The sequence below is a fragment of the Protopterus annectens genome, chromosome 7.part0, assembly GCF_019279795.1.
Source record: "Protopterus annectens isolate FY-2018-M chromosome 7.part0, PAN1.0, whole genome shotgun sequence".
NCBI lineage: Eukaryota > Metazoa > Chordata > Ceratodontiformes > Protopteridae > Protopterus > Protopterus annectens.
Window position 1 is genome coordinate 1,999,673,748 of NC_056739.1, and position 20,403 is coordinate 1,999,694,150.

Here is a 20,403-nt window from a genome sequence, read left to right on the forward strand (position 1 = left end):
GATTCTGCAAATAGGGATAACTGCAATTAGGTATACAGACAATATTCAAGAGGGGGCTGGAATTTATTCTTGGAAACTGGCAAAGGAACCAAGGTATTGGGGAGCAAACAACTAGAGGGGAAAATGTAATAGAATGGGAAGATGCCAGGAAGTTATTTGGACTGCAGTTTATAGATTGCCTTCCCTATTAAGAACTGATATCAGAGAATAGGCAAAGAGAAAGAAATACAGGGGTCCTAAATGAAAGACCAGCACTGGTAGAGTTTTTATAAGAATCTAGAACAGAAGTTGCCATTAAGAGAGGATTAATTAATAGAGTATATAAAAGACTGCATGATAACTATAAAAATCAATCAGAGGAGGTTAGAAAGGGTTGATAAGAGAGTTTGGATAAGCAATTCACAAAGAAACAATGGGATATATATATATATATATATATATATATATATATATATATATATATATATATATATATATATATATATATATATATATATATATATATATATATATATATATATATATATATATATATATGTCTTCAAAATATGCAACAACATCTTGAATATTTAGGATATTTGCTTGAAAGTGTTTACAAAGTATTTTTATACCCCAGGTAGACTCCAAAGAATCTTTCCTGAGGTAGACAGCAATTGTTGGAGGTGTGATGGGAAAGAAAGAGGTAACTGGGAACATACTTTCTGGGAGTGTATTGAGTTGGCAGACTTTAAGAATTCCCTGTAGAGTACTGTGTCAAAGATAATGGGTGAGCAAACTGGTGTAACTAAGAAAATTATTTTTTCAAGCTATGACACAGAATTGGAACTGCCTAGACATAGTAAGGCTTTGCTGAGTCTGATTATGGTGGCTGACAAAAAAACAATAACTAGAAAATGGAAATCAAAGTCTAAACCAACTTACTAGAAGTTGTAAAGATAGCAACAGAGATAAAGCAGTTAGAATTGGGATCTTTAGAAAAGGGTAGGAGTAAATTACATAGGAAAAATGGGAATTGTGGGATCAGTACATACAGAGGAGGAATGAGGTTTAAAAGATGGCAGGATTTGAATGAGTTAGGTAATGTCTGACTGACAATGTCTGGATATATTATAAGTGATGTATAATGTTTGCAGCTACAGTTGTGCCAGTATTTTTTGTAATGCATAATGTTTGTAACTGAAATTGTGCCGGTATGGTTTATTTTCATTTATATAAATGTAAGATTGCCTGTGTCACATGTGCTAATTTAATAAAAATGTTTCTTGTTTAAAAAAAAAAAGAAAAGGCCAAACCTGATGGGACAAGCAATAGAACAAAGAGGTTTAGGATTACCTGATCTGAATGGATACTTTAGAGCTACACAGTTAAAGATTTTATACATAAAACAAGCAAAAAGCTACAATTCAGACTGGAAAGGGATGATGATGAAGAGGGGGAGTTCAAGAAATTAGGAAATATTGAGATTTTGGATGTAGATCCTTAAGGAGAACCAAAGCAGTCATCCAGAATATTATATTCATAAAGTAGAAAAAGTATACTAAGAACTAAGTGAACACGTGAATGGACAAAGGGGATTCTGTAATAGGAATAACTGCATTTAGGGGTACAGAATAGGAAAGAGGGGGTTGGACATTACTGGACGAAGCTAGAAAAGGAACCAAGGTATTGGGAACAAATAGAGAGTGTAAACGGTGGTTTACTACCAAATAACCGAGATTGAATAGCGTGACCATGCATATGTTTGACGTGTTTCATTACCTCACGAATATTAAGTAGGTGAAATACTCGACATGGAAATGTTGAAGGCATTATTTCGATGATAATGTCGAAATCTGACAGTAAAGTGAATCTCTGATCCCCCTAGAGACTGGAATACATGTTAAATGCAGTACTGCAATATTTTTTTTTTTTATTTAAATCACTATAATGCTTCCACATGTTGCTTTTGGGTTGTGAGTATAATGTTTCCCATTTTAATAAGAAATATTTTCATGATTTGTTCATTCCTTTTGAACATTCGTATTAAACTAATTATTAACATTTCTCACTCCTGACAGAATTTGCAAAACTGTTTTCTTTTAGTTCTGCAATAGTTGCAGTCCTAATGCGGGCCTGCTTAAACACTATCCCTTTATCATGCATGTAGGAAACCGGATGCATGAAACCATGCCATGCCATTTGTTGAGTATAACACCTGCAATAGTCTCAGTTTATAAACATGAATCATAAGTGGTGCCTGGCAGCACACCTGCACTATCCCATGTTCTTGAATGGTACATTGGAGCACCCAGTGCCCTTCCTGCTATGTGAAATGCTGTTTCTGGGCTTTTTAAATGAATGATGTTGTGTTACTGACATTCTTAGAGGTGACAGCACCTTTTTTTCGCATTCTTGAATGGTCGACTTTTTTGACGGCAGACACATCAAGTTCGCCCATCTCAATGTTGATGACTTCACTGTCGTGTAACCCACGTTCAAGTTTTTGATAGTAAACCGTGAAAGTTAATTGAATGGGAAGAGGTCAAGAAGACATTTGGACTACATGTAAGAGGATTGCCTTCCATATGTTTTTTGGTGAATCTAGAACAGGAGCTGCTGCTAAAAAAGGGGTAATTAGTTGTTGTTGTGTCTTTCGGCTTTTCCCGGTTAGGGGTCGCCGCAGCGGAACTCCGGTCCGCTAATGATTGGTAGTTGATTTTTACATGCCGAGTTACCAGCCCTGATGCACAACCTTCAACGAAGGTATGCCCATTCACGCATGTCTCCACGCAGAAGACGCTCTAGCTGAGCATCGAACCGGACAGCGTCTTACTGTGTACAGCATGTAAAATACTGTACAATAACTAGAGGAATCAGAGAAGATGAGAAAATACTGGAAAGAGAGATAAGATAAACAATTAGAAGATATGTACAAGGCTCCCAAAAATGCAACAAGGTCTAGAAGATTTAAGATTTTTGCCTGGAAGTGTTTGCATAGGTACTTTTACACTCCAAGTGGACTCCAAAGGATTTTTCCTCAGGTAGATGGCAAATGTTAGAGGTGTAATATGGAAGAAAGTGATACCTGGCAGAATATGTTTTCAAAGTGTAATTAGTTAGAACGTACTATTTCAGGAATACTGGCTGAGTAAATAAGTGTAACTCTGGAAATTATCTTTTTGAGCTGGGATACAGGATCTGAATTGCCTAGACATAGTAAGGTCTTGTTAAGCTTAATTCTGGTGGCTCCCAAAATAAGTAATTACTAGAAAATGGGAAACAAAGTCTAACCCAACCATAGTTAAAATAATTAATATTGTAACAGAGATAGAAGAACAGAAAGTGGAATTTTAGAAAAGGGTAGAAGTAAATTACATAAAAAAAGGAAATTGTGAGCACACATGCAGAGAATGTTTTGGAGGGGGAATGAGGTTTAAGAGAAAGCAGGAACTGAACAATGTATGCAATTTTGTATTGATTACATTGTATAAAACAATACATGTGATGTATAATGTTTATAAATGTGAACTAGTTAATACTGTTTGATTATGTTTAGATAAATGTTAATTTGCTTATGTCACAGGTGATAATTCAGTAAAGGTGTTAAAAAAAAAAATATATATATATATATATATATATATATATATATATATATATATATACACACATATAATTCTGACCTCTATTAATGACAGTAATGAGACACTAAGCAACTCTGCTTTGTGGATCAGCTTGCATGTATTGCTCTGACATACATCAGTGTTAATGATTAAGCAGGCCATATACTGGGCAACTGTACTCCTCACCATTCTGATCTATGGTAATTCCACTGATAATAGCCTCTTATTGACATAAATTGACTTTATTGATTATTGTATCACAGCCATTGCTCTTTGGTCTAGTATTGCTTGGTGTGCTTAATTCAAACATACCTGAGCAAATATCTACCTCTTTGCTGAAGAAAACAAATATACGTACAGAAGTGAAAGATGGGGCAGATTCTAAGGAAGAGCCTGGAAAGCTGAACAAGTATGCAAAAAGATGGCACTTGAGCTTAACACATGGGCTATTACAACTTTGGTATAAATTATAAGCCTGGGGTAGAGAACTGATGGCAATAAATCAAAAAGAACAATCTGGGGTGATTATCACACCAACATTAGATCACAGGGAGTACAATTTGATGGCAGCAGCAACACAAACAGGATTCTTGGGTGCATCTTCATAGGCTGACTTTACGAGCAAAGAAGCAATGCTCTAATTCTATATGGTGACATTCAGACCATATTTTGATTACTGTATGAATATTGCATAAAGATATAGAGCCCAGACATGGAGAGGGATATCAGGCTGATGAAACAAGTCCACAGTATAAGCCAATAGAAGGACATGTGAATAGGAGGGAAATGCCTTGACTGGAGACAAGTGCAGCCACTCCTCTTTTCACTAGTGACCTGAAAAGATAGGAATAACATGTCAGAGAGTATAAAGGGGTCAGTGTGAACAGAATTAGGTGGGAATTGGGGGTGGGTTTGGAATAATGGTTAAGGTCTTCATCTCATAGACACAAGGTACAGGGTTTGATTTTGACCTCAAGTTACTGGCTAGACTTAAAATGGCTCTTCAGAGCAGTTAGCCTAGTAGTAGCCAATGAACCTATGAGGACAGAGCAAAGAGAATGGATTCTGGGGATCAGATATTCCAAGGATATGCAAATGTAACTTCAAGAGATAGAGAGAGAGAGAGAGAGAGAGAGAGCTATGGTGTGGTAGAATGAGCTATAGTAACAGTTGATAGAGAGAAAATCCATGGAGGAATTCAATATGGCAAAAGACAGGTGAAAATCAGGTTAAAAAGTGATGAAATGGGAAGTAAAATATTAATTGATTCAGTCTGTCATTAAACCAATATAATGAGACTTAAAGAATTAGAGACAGTGTTTTGCCAGGTAAATAATACCTTAACTGATTGTTTTTCAGAGATATGAAATAATACCCTTGTGAGGTCCACCTTACAGGTTCATAGGTGTATACTAGGCTAATGACCACCGGGGCCTTTATATGCCTAGCAAAGCATCCCAATTGTTTCCCACATGTTTATGTGTCTTAGAGGTTATTTTAAGTGGTATACATAAGCTGAGGCAAGACTTATAGGCTTTCCCTATCCATTTCAGACATAGGTGCTAGACTCATGGTGTAGTTCCGATTTCATGTTCACTGGTCTAGGTTTCCCTTGAATAGGGTTAGGGAAAAGCCCCGCTTTAGATGGATGGGAAGCCTGTTCCAGTGAAGGTAAATTCTCTGAGGCACATACCTGTCTCTCCAACGTGTCCTATTTAGTTCACAAGCAAAGTTTAAATTCATAGATTGAGGAAATCCTAATGCTATTAATTTTGTGGATTTGCAAAAGGTCTATCGGAGTGGGAGCCAAGGACGCCATGTATCCCTGACATAGATACCCTTTCAACAGTCTGTAAGAAACATACTAGAGAAATAAGGTTTTGAGATATTCTGCCTAGGAAATGCTGTTTACACCCTCTAATCTTTTTTTGAGGAACATCTGTGGATGTTCCAGTTGTTGCGTGTGCCTGGTCAGGTACATACTGTACTCAGTGATGGGCCTAATGAGGGCCAAATACAGTGGAATGATGACATCCTTGGATCTTGATGCCATACCCTTGTTTATAAGCTGCATGACATAGAATTATTTCCTTACTACCTTACAGGCATGTTAGTTGAAAGCCAGGTTGCTATCTACTGGTTCTACTCTTTGGGGTGAGTTATTGAAGAAGTAATTTCCTTGGGTGGCTGACATTTCAAAGTGTACTATTATGCATTTCTTGGCACTGAGTTTTAAACCATGGCTTCGGCACTAGTCATTTGTCTGTGTTAGCCCTTCCTATAGGATGTTAATATTTTTTGGGAGCGGGGTTATATGACTGCTCCTAGTTTGGAATCATTTACAAACTTGATCACACACAGGCCATTGACACTGGCCTTTCCTTCTAAGAAGTAGATGCCAAAAAAGGAGAAGACCTAGAACAGAGCCCCGACAGATTTCCAGTAGTGAGCAGCCTCTTTGTGAAGGTGGTCTGCCTATCCTTACTTCCTGGGTCCTATTTCAGAGCCATCTGGTTATCTAGCATATAACATAGGCATTCATGTCTATGTCTTAAGCTGGTTTATAATTCCAGAGTGCAGTTTTATATCAAATGCCTTAGCCAGGTCAAGGTAGGTAGTAGCACCATTGTGCCCTTATCCATTGCCTTGGTGAACTTCTTAAAGCAGTCCATCAGGTTGAGTAGGCATGAAATGATCTTGATGAAATCAAACTGGATTGGTTCCAGTGTACGAAGGTTTTCTGTGTCCTAATTAATCATTTCTAGGAAAATATTTCCATGACTTTGCATATGAAACTAGTCAAACTCATGGGTCTGTAGTTCCAGGGGTCCGTTGATGGCCTGTCCTTGTGTGGAGGGATGACCACTAAAGGATTCCATTCAAATTGCACATATCCTGTGTGAAGGCAAGGTATTTAGAAGGAATCCTGGATCCTGGAATATTATTGAGGTCCACTGATGCAGTATTTTTGGCCTTAGAGAGTGCATTTAGGACTTGCTCTCTAGTGATAGTTTGGGAGGTTTTCTTTGATAGTATTTCCTGGACGGAAACTGGGAGAGGGAGATTCAGCAGATCAGTTCTGCACACTGCTGTGTCATTCCTTTGAGGTTTCATACATAGGTAAAGACAGCCTTGCAGTTGACTTTTGCCTGGGAGGCTATCTTTACCTCCAATTTGTTTTTAGTGACTTAATTGTCTCTCTTAGTTGTTTGTTTTGACTGATGACAGTGTTTTTTCATGCTAGGTGTAGCACTTCCTAATTTTGGCTATGACTTTTTTATTTTGCTTTACAACCTAATTACATTTGGATTTGACCAGGGTGGTTTGTTTTTTGAGTTAGATCCTTCCTATTTTTGGGAGGCACAGCTGTCTCTCTGCATTTATTAACATGATTGTACAGGGTTTCTGTGAACAATTCCACACAGGCAGATGTGTTGTCAGAGTATGGGAGGCTTGAAATTTTGACAGATTATCATTTAGTAGTAGAAAGTTTGTCTTAGAATAGTTCTAAAATCTTATGGGGGTGAGCCAGGGTCACAGAATTGATTTTTATTACAGAGGAGACAGTTTTGTAGTCTGATGTTACCAGAGAGGATATTACACTGTCTGGAGAGGGGGAAATTCAGCATTCTCTTATGTTTATGAGTACTAGGCTAAGTGTGTTTGCACCCCTAGTGAGTGTATGGATTACATGTTCCAAGGTGCTTGCACTTAAAAAGTCCAGAAATCTCTGAGCTTGTAAATTTGGGGTCAAGTAAGTATCCCAGTTATAGCGGGGCAGTTGAAGTTGTCCGTGAATATGGTATCGGGTTAAATGGGGAAGGCCTACAGTAAGTCCAAGTATGGGATATGGGTCTCTTGGGTCATAGAGGGTGACCTGTAGCTTAGAAGGATATGACATAGGACTTTGATATGGAAATCTGGACATGAAGAAGCTCAACTGCATCATCCTGTTTGGCTAGTCTTGAAGTGAGTTTGTTGTTGGTATAGACTGACAAACTTCCACCATTGGTCCCTGCCTAAGCAGTAGCTGGCGTGAATGTGCTGAATGCATTGCTGCCCTGCACTGCTAGAGTGCTCTCTGTGGCTTTTAAATTTATCAGGCTTGGAGGGTAATAAGGCAGGTATGGAACTCCAAATACTTCAGACCAGGAGAGGAGAGAAAGCAGGACTGAACTTCAAACATGTAGAGGCCATGTGATTATTGATTGACCATGAAGGATAAGAGGTATGCTGGGGACTCCAATGGAGTGTGAGATGGGACAGTGATCACTGATACGAGGTGAGATGCATTAGACTACAGTTATATAATTGGGAGGATGGGGTAATGATCATTAATAGAGGAAGAGAAAGGGAGGCACATGCTCCACTGCAGTCAATGATCTGAGGAAGGGAAGGCACAAAACATCTATCGTGGATATGGACAGACTAGGGTAATGCCTGCTATCAAATTCTGACAGGAATGTAGGGAAAGATGCTCTGTAGGGGCTAAACCTCTAAAGTGTGGGGAGAGAATGGGACAATGACTTCTCAGGAGGTAAGGGGAACGGCTAACAGAGGATTCCAACTGCTACCAGGTGGAGAGGCAGGGCAAGGTTCTAGTGAGTGGTCAATCTATAGCCTTCAAGGAGAAGGTAGTTATATCAGTCACAATAAAGGTGTTTCAGGTGAGAACTAAGGCACTCCAGAACAAGGATGGTTCAATGTTTTCTTATGTACTTTCTACAGGCCTTAGTTGGAAGGGAGCTTTGTGTGTTAACACTCTGTCGTGTAAGGTGAAAACTATTAGAAGAGAGTCAGTAGAATGTCAGTACAATATTTTCTTCTGTGTTCTGCTAGACTTGAACCTATTAAAGGAGGTGTCTGTGAATTACACACCTCCACAGGCTTCATGCTCTTATTTTGTACACCTTTAGAACAATGGTGGCAAAGATAGCATAGTAAGAGGAGCTCTTACATGCACTGTTCAACAAGATGTATACCAGACGCAAGTTTGGAGTATGGGGATTTTACTAAGTGTAAGACATCTCAGAATTCCAACAAGATTATTTCATAAAATATTTAAATGACTAACTATAATAAACCTGGTTAAATATATAGAAAATTACTCAACAGTGTGTAGATTATCTGCTTGCCACCATCTTTAATAACGAATACTTATTAGCGCATGGTAAGATCTCCTATACAACAGAAGCTGGAAGACATCTATCATTCTTTCCACTCGACCATCTATCATTATACTTTAATTGTATGCTTCATGTAAACCAGGGCAGTGGACAGCTGCAGTGTATTGCAGCAAGCAATATGTATAAGACAGGAAACAGTCCTAGGTTGGAGAAACACAAACACAAATACATACACACACACACACACACACACACACACACACACACACACACACACACACACACACACACACACACACACACACACACACACACACACGCACGCACACACACCAGACACAGAAAATCTGAACATCACCAAATCACTCGCCTGCATGCCTATAGAGCATGGGAGGAAACTGAAGCACTTCCAATGAAAAATCACATGGGTACGTGAAGGGCATGCAGACTCTCCATTAATATTTAAGAGAACTGATAGTGCCATTGCAACCACTTATAAACCTGTTAGAATAAATTCACTAGTGAGTAAAAAAAACAAAACTATGGTTAAGACCATTTCTTTTTAAGAGGCAGTTGGTCGCTTTATTTCAACACACATTACTGTAAGAGATGCTCTCAAACTCTAATTAGCTTTACTTTCTAATGTACTCAGAAGATGTACTGACTAATGGACTGGTCTAAACCACTTTGCCTGTATAACAAGAAAAGCTTTGATTCCTTAACATCACATTAACATGCTGAATAGTCAAATTTTATCCACATTTTTTCTGTGGTAAATGTATGTTCTACTCACAGAGATTCCTGGTGGACCAATTGGACCCATTTCTCCTGATTCACCCTGAAAAAAAAATGTTAGAAAATTGACATGTCTATACAAAATATTATATAGATGTTGTATAGAATATGACATTTCTTGAAGCAATAAAGGACAATACAATTTCTTGAAGCAAAACATGAACTATGGAAAGTACAAAGATAATTTAATGAAAATATGAAAATCCTAGTACTATCTGGCAACCAGAAAAAAATGAAATGTTCTTTGTCTGATTAACTGATCAGTTATACTATTTATTTTTATATGTGGTGCACTGTAGTACAGAGGAATGCTAAGACACCGAAAAGCTTGCTGCGGCCCTGATTGAAAATAGATAATGGAATGAGGCACACATGAGGTTAAATGCAAAGAGCACAGTTGCAGAGGAACTCACCCCAACATTAGATTTTTGAATAAAGGGTTCACTGATACAGTATGATTTATCCCAGATGGAAGTTGGCTGCAGGCAGATCCACATTCAGTCAATCAGACTTCATCGCTTCTGAACTCCCCAGAGTGAGTGTGGTCTCTTCCCTAAACCAAGGACATCAGCAGGACATTGGTTATAAAATGGAGAGCAGGCCAAGACATTTTATTTCTTTTTAGTATCAAAAAGAAAAAGAGAGAGATTTTTCCCCAGCAGCTGTACCTTTCATATTGGACACCTCCCAAACAGTCAAAGAAAACATAGCTGGGAAGAGTGGAAACAGAGAGAGAGAGAGAGAAAAACAGACAGACAGAAGGCACAGACATCAGGACTTAAATGTCTGGTTTGAAAATGTCAGTGTTCGTTTTCTGACAACAAAGCTGTTTCCCACTGGGGTATAACTGTCTCCAATTGAGGTTCAGATAGTGTATTCCTCTAAGAAACTTAAGCTAGTAAGGAAAATTCCATAGATAAGCAAGCATAAATGGTTGAAAGATGCCCTTCAAATGAGATGTAAATTCTTTGCTATACAAGGTAGCTAGTTAACTAAGAACTTCTTATTCTGAGACTGCTTAAGTCTGAATGCAACTCAAGGAACACCAAGATGCGACTCTTTCCTATTTTGCCATACAAGCTTTCCTAGGTACAAGCTGCCTAGATTTCTACAATATGAGCAGCACCTCTGATGTGAGCCAGTCTTAGTAGTGTGGTCAAGGACCTAGTATAACCTACGTGCTATTATTGTCAATTTTTTCAGAAGAGCTATTGCTAGGTTAACAGGCACCCTTGGCAGTCCCCAGACTGGTGCCCCTTCAACACAAATTATTTGAGGGTTCTGAACTATAGCACTGTAGCAAAGAGCTTATGGAAGTTCATTTCTATAATTACTAACACAAAGCTACTAAATACAATCACTTAGAAATATTAGCCACAGTTTGTTAAATGAATCCTGGCATTGGCAACTGCTGATTGCAACACTAACAACTTGCGATTGGGGCAGGTGGCTGCTTCAACCCGCCCTACTTACGGTACTGTTTTTCAGGCTTGTTGGTTTAGTGCACACCCTCCATCTGAGTAAACCAAGTACATGATGTTAGCAGGATACTTAGAGAGCCATGGTTGTCTTGGCTAGAAAAGGGTTATCAGTTTTAAATTTAGTTTCTATGTTCTTGCCTTAAGAGTAATTCTGAGAAGAAGGGATATGGTAAGAGGTATATATTTGCCCTCTGTTCATCCTCAGGCAAAATCTCATTCATTGGCAAGGTGCATTTGTGTAGGTACCTTGAGCAGAACTTTTTTTAGCTGTGATTCAGGGGAAAGGTGTCAAGATCTCTCTGCACAGTCCCCCAGAGTAGACTCAGATTGTGGAACACTTGTTTATCCAGTCTCTTTTCATGCTGGTTGGTTCTACTGACTTGATCAGCTAATGTACTTTGCTCTAAAGGAATGCAGATCTTTTGAGAGATAAAGTTCTGTTGCATGGTCACATTCTACTCCATCATTACTAGCTCAAAGAGCTGGCACAGGTGCATTCCTCTTTGCTTGTTTATGTAACAAAGACTATGGCACTGAGTAACCATCCTGAAAACCTGGATTACAAGTAGTCCTGAAAATCTGAAGTTCATACATTAAAGCCAGCATTTCCTTGGTATTAGTATGTTTATTCCTGTCCTGAGATTTCCATCTTTTGTGGACGTTTAACTTTCATTGACCCTGAGGGGACTTCCTAGATGAAGTGTGACACTTCTGTCAATATTTGAATTACCTTCAGGGGAATAGAGGGCATTCTGACTGCTTAGCATCTTGGCCGCTCATAATTGGAAATCTTTCTGTACTGCAAAACTAACTGTAAACACCCAGTTGGGTGGATGCCGGTGCAGTTATCACTAATTCATCATGTAGGACTGGATTTTCCTCATGTGAAGTTCACCAAGGGGAATCATGAGAATAGAGACTGATATGGACTCAAGAACTTTCAGCATCTCCCTAGTCATCATGCAGACCTTGATTTTTTTTTTTTTTTTTTTTTTTTAAGAAGGAACTTGAAAGGATTTTCTACAGATGCAGAAATAACCTGCTGTACTTGGCATACAAGAATGCCTTCCCAGAAAGATTCTCCCATGGACAAGGCACAAGCTCATTTTGTGGTAACTTATGGAGACGTCCAGAACAGTAAGGCTGGAGATGGTGTAAGTTAAGGCCTAAGTCAACTACTGTAACAGATACATTAACTCAGAAAATTATCAGTGTGAATACCTCTGAACTTGAGCTAAGCAAAAACTGGAGCTAAGCATTTGGTGAATATAGTGGGAGCTGTGGCAAGTCCATAAGGTGGGAAGGTTAAATAGAAATGTTGAATCATAACCAAGATCCTAAGGAATTCCCTGTGTTCCTTGTGCATGAATATGTGACAATAAACATCATCTCCAGACTACCAGGGCAGGCATCCACTTAACAGCAGGGCTGTTGGGCCTGCAAGGTCAGCATCTTTTAACACCTTTTATGACAATTTACATACATTTGACAAATCTAGAGCAGACTTCCAAAGCCCTTCCTTCCTGGGGACTATGGACTGCTTCTAATTAAACCCTCCCTATTTTTCTTCTAAGGAGATACTTTACATAGCAGCAAAAGAAAAGAGCTGGTCTAGGGCTGGTCCTGCTAAAAAGACTTCCCAAAGACAGGTGGAATGGCCCTGAACTAAATTTTTTATCCTAAAGCACCCAGTCTCTCACAAAAACGCTTGTGGTCAGACTGAACTACTGTACCCTTAACAGGTTAAATTTTTCTCTTGCAAAATAAGGCTGGATGGTGGCAGGAAGGAGAGGTTTAACAGCCATTATTGGGAAGATTTCTCTTGGGAGTGAGAGTTCCATTACCCCTGATTGTACCTTGCTGCCCACCCTGCCATTTGCCTCAGCATATGAGTCTGGCATTTAATGGCTCTAATGTCTAGGATAAAGGTACAAGCTTGCAAATCTACCATGCACAAAACTTTGTGTTACTTAGGAGGATACCATTGGCAAGAACTAGAGTAGAAACTCACGAAGCATATAAAGAAATTTCCAGTAAGTCTACTACTATATTTTTGCAAAATCGTTTTTGTTTTCTCCTCCACACTTAAAAATTGTCACTTTTTTGTGATAAGAATCCAGGTTTAATGAAACAATGTAAAAGCCATCTTCAAATGTCTGAAAGTTGGACGGATTGTGTAGTAGGTTTGGGATTCTCAACCCTTAACAACTGAAGGTGCCTTTTGGATTTGATAACTCATTTGGCCACACACCCACATTTAAAGCATTCTCTTATTAAATTTAGGTTTCCCCAAAGAAACATGCTTAAATGGGTGGATCCCAAAGATACAAATCCTTTCTCATCAATGCAGTAACCCAGAGGAAAGTAAAGATGGCAGGGATACACAGGGTCATGTTCCTCTTCCTCACTGATATTCAAGACAGACAACTGCTCTAGTAATGGATCCCCCTGTTTTTGAAAGAAGACAACATAGTTAAAGTGTGAGCTCAGCTGATGGGGAAGCTGCATCATGTGTTATCCTTTTTTATGTAGTAATATACTCCTTGATAAAATGGCTGAGATAAAATGTGGCCTGGAACATGCAATTGTCTCTGGTAGATAAAATAAGCATTCCTGGTCATATTTATAATACACTGTACTAGGAAGAGACAGCAAATACAACAGGTTTTTGTATACAAAAAAAAAGAAAAGAAAAGAAAAAAAACACAAAATTGGCTGGCTTTTGCTAACAGGAATTGGAATGAAGTGAGAGGTGAAACTAAAAACATTTATTGGTTCAAAGCTTGGAGATTTTAAAGCATCTTCTCATGTTGTGGCCACCCTCACGACACTTAGTTCAGCTAAGTAGAACACTGCTGCTAAACTTGTAAGCAGGCTGTACTTAAATTCAAACTTTAGTAGAACCAACAGTTAAATAAGCAGTCTTTCTCTGTCTTCACGGTCCACACTGCTGAGTTGATACAGGATTGTAATTCTCTACCACAACCACACAAACACACAGGGTGACAAGTCTTACTCTAGTGGGCAGACTGGGATGTAAACTGAAGTAAATCAGCACAGGTCTTTTTCACAGGTCTTGCCTTGGTGAGGAGTAATGGAAAAATGTACAGATGGTAAACTGGCATATCGTAATAACAAAAAAAGTATATGCTACAGCTTGAGAAACTTTGCTGACAAAACACAGAACTAAGTTGGTGCTTTTTTGTTCTGATAACTCAAGAACGTATTTATTAAGGGGTATCTTCTCCTTAAATGCCTCCTCCAACAAAAACTGGAAACTACTGATCACTTAATAAACCATCCTATTTGTCTAGCTGTACAATATTAGTGCTTTATTATTATTATTATTATTATTATTATTATTATTATTGTCACAAAAACAAAAGAACTCTGGAACGGTGCTGTTATGTATCCAAAAATTTAATAAAAAACTGTCATAAAAAACATACAAACTTCTGAGAGGTAAGCGCTTTCGGGTGTTAACCCTTCTTCAGACAAAGATAAAATGGTACAGAACACAATTTAAATAAGAACACAACCAATGAACAATTAATGAAACCAATTCAGTAAAAAACCCACCTATTTTTTAAGGTGGGTTTAATAGGAACAACATCATTAAGCCCTGGATACCTATGTGCCATAAATTCTAAGATCTTCTTTGACTCTGTCTGTTCTGTATAGTGTTTTATATCACCTCCCCTCTTGTTAAGCCTTACATTGGCTATGGCCCTAAAAGTGAAACAATGTGTAGGATGTTCACTAATATGTCTAAACAAGACATTATGTGTGTCTTTATTTCTAATACTAGAGAGGTGTTGCAGTATTCAGACTTTGAACATATTATTCGTCTTGCCCACGTAAAAACATTATTATTGTTGTTGCTTTATTTGTTTATTTAACTGCTTCATGAATTTGGTCGATTTTAGTTGTTTGTCAAATTAAAAGACAGCCTGTCTCACCAGAACTCCCACTGATGAGTGGCAAGTATGCCGAACTCACAATCAGGCTAGCATGTAGTCTCTTATATCAGATCTCATGCTGATGTGTGTGTGTGTGTGGGGGGGGGGGCATTGGTTTTCTTGTTATGTGCCAACTGAAACAGTTCTTAACAGTTAGAGTCAAAGGCATAGCAGGTAAACAGTGCTCTATGCTGAAGGCTGCAGTCATTAAGAAATAAAAGTTTGATACCCTACTTGTGTTTACGTGTCTTAGGTAAGCTAATGTAGTATCTGGTGAATAACAAGTCTATGCAAACCAACATTTCCAATATGAAGTCTTTAGTAGTATAAAGTCTGTTTGGCCACACCCCTGTAACTGAATATGTAAATCTCTAGCATACAACTCCTTCACAGAACATTTGTCTCAGCACCTGGATGAACAAAATTATTTTTCAGGTTTACCATTCCTTCTAGGAATACATTACATACCACTCAAACTATCAAGATGTCCAGTGACACCACTGGAACTAGGAACACTGGAAACTCCACTGACTTCCTCTGATTTCCACAGACTTCTACAGATTTCTTCCATATTGTCAGAAAACCCACCTAGGATATGTACCTAATTGAAGGTACCATTAATTTATCTGTATTTCAGGTAAACTTTTTAAAGTGACCCAATCTCAAATTTGTCTTCCGCCTAATCATTGTTACTGTGGCTACAAACCCCCTGATAGTCCACCTAGCCTAAGCCCTAGTGTGTTAAGAGATCCTACCCTGTCCAACCTGGTCCTATCTGCAAAGACTGGTACTACTGACCAGACATGTATTTTCCTACATTGGATTGTTATTGCACTGAAGTCAATGAGATGGGAAGTTTTGTGATTCGATTTGGTTTTCTTATCTTTCTGGCAATGGATGACAGTGACTCATTTAATGAGTACTTCAATAGGGAATATTACTTTATATAGTTCATCTGACCCAAGTTAAGATATGATGCTCATGGTTACTTCATTGAGTAAGATGGAGTGGGTCTGAGCCAACTCTCTATTGAAATGTCAGCACTCGAAATGCCAAGTGAAGAAAAATTGAAAAAAGATAAAAAAACAGAGAAGAACAAAACTCAAAAATCACTCTTCTCCTAAAATTTCTTTTTGCAGGGGGCAAACCACCCTGCACCCCAAACTTTTATAATATATATATATATATATATATATATATATATATATATATATATATATATATATATATATATATATATATATATATCCACCAACTCTAACATTGACATACCTCTGACAAAAGGGAATATTCTGAGAAATGGCATCTTGGACTTGGCAGTCTCTATGTTTTGCAACTTGCTGTTGCTGTAGCAGGACCTGATATTTCAAATGGTTACCATCTGAGGGTTACCTTTTAAATTACTCTGAAAAGAGCATCAGTAGGTCCAAGAATATGAACCATCTTTTTAAGAAACCTGCAGACCCTTTCAATGAAGTCATTATATGCATCAGTGCAGAGATGCCAAATAAAGGCAAATGAAAGGAAAGACATGTTAAACAGAGCTTTCAGAAGAATCCTTAAAGGAAATATCAAAACAAAAAATGGTACTGGAATTATTTTTATTTTTTATTGTTTTACATTTGTTGACCGGGCTAGTCCAACTGGATACGTCTCCATTTCCAGTAGAGGCCTGGGGAGATAAGCTCCATTAAGCTAATAGATTGCAAAGTAAGAACAATGATAATAATAATAATAATAATAATAATAATAATAATAATAATAATGAATTACAAAAAGGTACACCATAACAATATACTAACAAAAACAATTTACATGAGTATCTGTATACAAGATGTGTTGGCATTATTAAAAGAGAATAATAAGTAATTAAAGAGGTATAAAAAAGAACATTTCACAGATAAATTAATGGTCCCTTCGGGAAAAACAAGGTTACCCCTAGCTACCAAATAGGAGGCAATCCACTGAGCACAGAAGAAGTTATCAGGGACCTGGGGACCCAGGTTGATAGTAGTCTGTCATTCGACACCCATGTAGCTAAAGTAGTTAGGAAGACCTTCTACATTGCCCACCTTATCATGAAGGGATTCTCATCTAGATCAAGGGAGGTTATAGTCTCCCTTTACTCATCACTCATCAGACCAATGATTGAGTACAATGCCCCATTTGGAATGTATCTGACCCGACACTTGCAGCAGCTGGAGAGGCCACAAAAGTTCCTCACCAAAAGGATAAAGGGTCTCAAAAATCTATCCTATGCTGCCCGACTGAAAGAACTCCAGCTCTATTCAGTCGCACGCTTGCTCAGAGGTGACCTTTGCCTAACATACAAGGCCATGTCAAACCCAGATTTGATGAATATGCTTCACCTCAAAAATCTAGATCCATCAGAGCCACAAGGGCGGGAGACTTAAACCTCAACACGGCTATTAATAGGACGTGCTGGAGGGATAGATTCATCACCCAAAGACTCCCTATGCTGTGGAACAGAATCCCGGTACATGTGAGGCAGAGCACCTCGCTGGCCTTGTTCAAGAGAAATCTTGACCAATGGATGGGAGATCGCAGATATACCCCAGGGATTACCTCAGTGTCACTGCTCGACAGAGGCACAGCAAAATAATGGGTATAGTTCCCCATACTAAAGGGGTGGCGTAAGCCACAAAACGATGGGCTAGGCTTGTAAATGCCCTCGGGCAGATAGCCTAGTATGAACCTATGAACCTATGAACCTATAAGTAGAAAGCTTAATACTCATTACAGAGAAGGCTAGAAAGTAATATGTTCTGTGAGTTAACTAAGAACACATGATTTTAAGTAGCTTTCACAATAAGAATTACAAGTTCAAAAACTGGAAAAAAGTACCTTGTTCTTCAGATACAAGGTAACTAATTGAAGTTCTTACTCTTTTACAAATGGGAAGAGAGGTTCTTTTATCCCTAGTAGTACAGCAAACGTGTCAAAAACTATGACTTGCAGCTGTTTGTGAATCTCTAAAGACATGCTTCTGGAGCATTTCTCCCCGGGCCTCCGCTGAAAACAGGATCTGTGGAACCTAGTCGGACTTTCCCGGTCAACAAATGTTAAATAAATAAATAAATAAATAAAATCTCTTTGTAAGGAAACATAACCTGCATTATATACACTGATTTAAACTTGGGTGGTACTGATAATAAATTGAATAAACCAATTATTTCTATCCCCTTTTGATTCTAGCACTGTCCATATTTGTGACATTGTGGAGAAATGATAAGAAGGCTGTGCTTAAGAAACCACCCAGGGGTAAATGGTTTAATTTGGACAGAGAAAAAAAAAAGGACTGCTTTACTTAGTTTAGTTTAGAGTGCTGCGACAATGTCTGTTTCATGAAAGATGGTAAGAGTGGAACATTAATCATAACTGATACTAGTCAATATGAACGTAATTGGTACAATTATGACAATATACAGGATTCTACAGTAAGGTGACTCAGAGATACATTAGTCTAGCATATCAGAAGGAATAGTTGACACATTTAGATTTATTATACAATAATTTGATGCTAAAAGTTATATTTTTTTGTGTTATGCATCTAAAAGCAACCATTTTCTTTGGCATCCTAATTGACATACAAGTCTTGAAGATCCACCTTAGATGCACTTTTTTCCTCAAATGCTTTTTAAACCATGTGTATTTTGACATTTTTGGATACAATCTTAAACACAGTAATACATACATCCTCTTTCGATATAAATCAATATTTCCTTAGTAAATTGAGAACTTTAAAGTTAGATTACATCTAGTGCAACACTTCTCAAATGACAAAAGGCATGATTCCTTTATACTGTCATTTTTTTATGACACAAGATTAACGATAGTGTGCCATTTTAATGTAACTGTCTACACATTTAGAAATGAATGTTTATTGCATTATCATTGAATTAGTTTGAACTAGTAAATTGTTTTTATTGTTAAAGGCAATTTGCTAATACAGATTAAAGGCATAGTAAAAGTACAACTGCAGCTCCCGTATTCACAAAATTGCTTTTAAATGAATGTGAAAGGGTGGTACTTTTCTCATAAGAAAACTAAGTCTGTTTTATTATACAGATGGTTCACTGATGACCTCTTGTTTGTAATTAATGCAAAACATGAAATGGAGAAGTTTATGAAGGACATCACAAACAGTTTAGGATTCTGAAAGTTTATTGTCTTGAATAATCCCGACACAGTACATTTCCTAGACAGGATTATTCATCCTAACAGAGAAAAAAATCCCTTTTTTTCTAATTTATTCAGAAAACCTAAAATTGAGAATAACTATATCCATGCTAGGAGTGAACATCTACTGCACTGAAAAAGAATGCCATTAGCAATCAAGCCTTTAGGGTTTCAATATTAATTGCAAATGACAGAGTTTCTGGAAGAGCTACATAATTTAAAGATTTTATTTAGTGAAAGAGGTTGTTACTTTGTTTTTATAACAGACATTTATTTGTGAATAGGTAGACACAGTTTCCTCCTATTTTAAGGAACCAAACTTTGAACATGAGTAATATAGGGGATGAGACCTAAAACTTTAGCAGGCAATGAAACTTGTTAGGTGCTAAGGCACAATATAAACTAATGAACACAAATAAGGATAATGATAGAAGTTGTTATAAAATGCACAAATAGTGTTGACATACTAAAGAAGGTCCTGCCTTGGTTTTACACACACAGTGACATAACTTTAACCAATAAAAGGTGATTCCTTTGTGAAAGAGATTGAGTGTGCTATCTTCACTCTATGTAATACTTTATATTGATAAAACAAAAGCAAAGTTAAATTTAAGGCTTAGTGAACAAACTGAAGAAGAAAATAATTCCTTATTTAAACACACAGAAAAATTAATTTAAGATATGTGTGTTTCGTGTTTTAGTGCAAATCAGAACCCTCATTATGAAGCGATAAAGGACCTTAACATTTTAAATTTATACTGGAAGATTATGCTTAATGCCTATGTGACTCTTGGATTAAATGGTCATTTAAACATTAAATATATTATAAAAAGCAAAACCTATTATATAGGATCTTATAGTGCCCTTTTAAACATACATAAATGATTTTTAGAAATGTGCACATGGATTGATGTTTTTACGTTGTCTTTCATTACTCTGTTATTCAGTAGCTCTTGTCTATTCTGTTAGGTGTTGGACACACAAAACAAAAATGTTAAATAGTATTTAAAAAGTCAGTTATCTTATAGCACAGTTTTGAAGAAGCAAATAATAACAAAACCACTAAAGTAGTTATCTTTATAGGCTTTGCTGTTGTTCTTGCTGGTTAAGTGTTGTTGTTTTTTTTTTTTTTTTAGTCTGGACTGTTCTTACATTGGGGCTAATGAGAGGAGTAGGTTTTGTTTTTCATTTTGATAAGTTATGTTTTGTTGATTAGGTCAACAGGGCCTATTTTCACGCCGGA

The 20,403-nt window shown here is 37.5% G+C and overlaps 1 protein-coding gene across 3 annotated transcripts in view; it reads right to left on the bottom strand.

The window, feature by feature from the left end:
• LOC122807296 (collagen alpha-1(VII) chain-like) overlaps positions 1-20,403 on the bottom strand; it is a gene marked incomplete at its 5' end in the record, with an annotated part of 1,562,855 nt that overhangs the window by 1,239,838 nt on the left and 302,614 nt on the right. For all 3 annotated transcript variants that reach the window (XM_044078425.1, XM_044078422.1, XM_044078423.1), the window contains 1 exon segment: positions 9,519-9,563. In XM_044078425.1, coding sequence (XP_043934360.1) covers positions 9,519-9,563 — 45 coding nt within the window.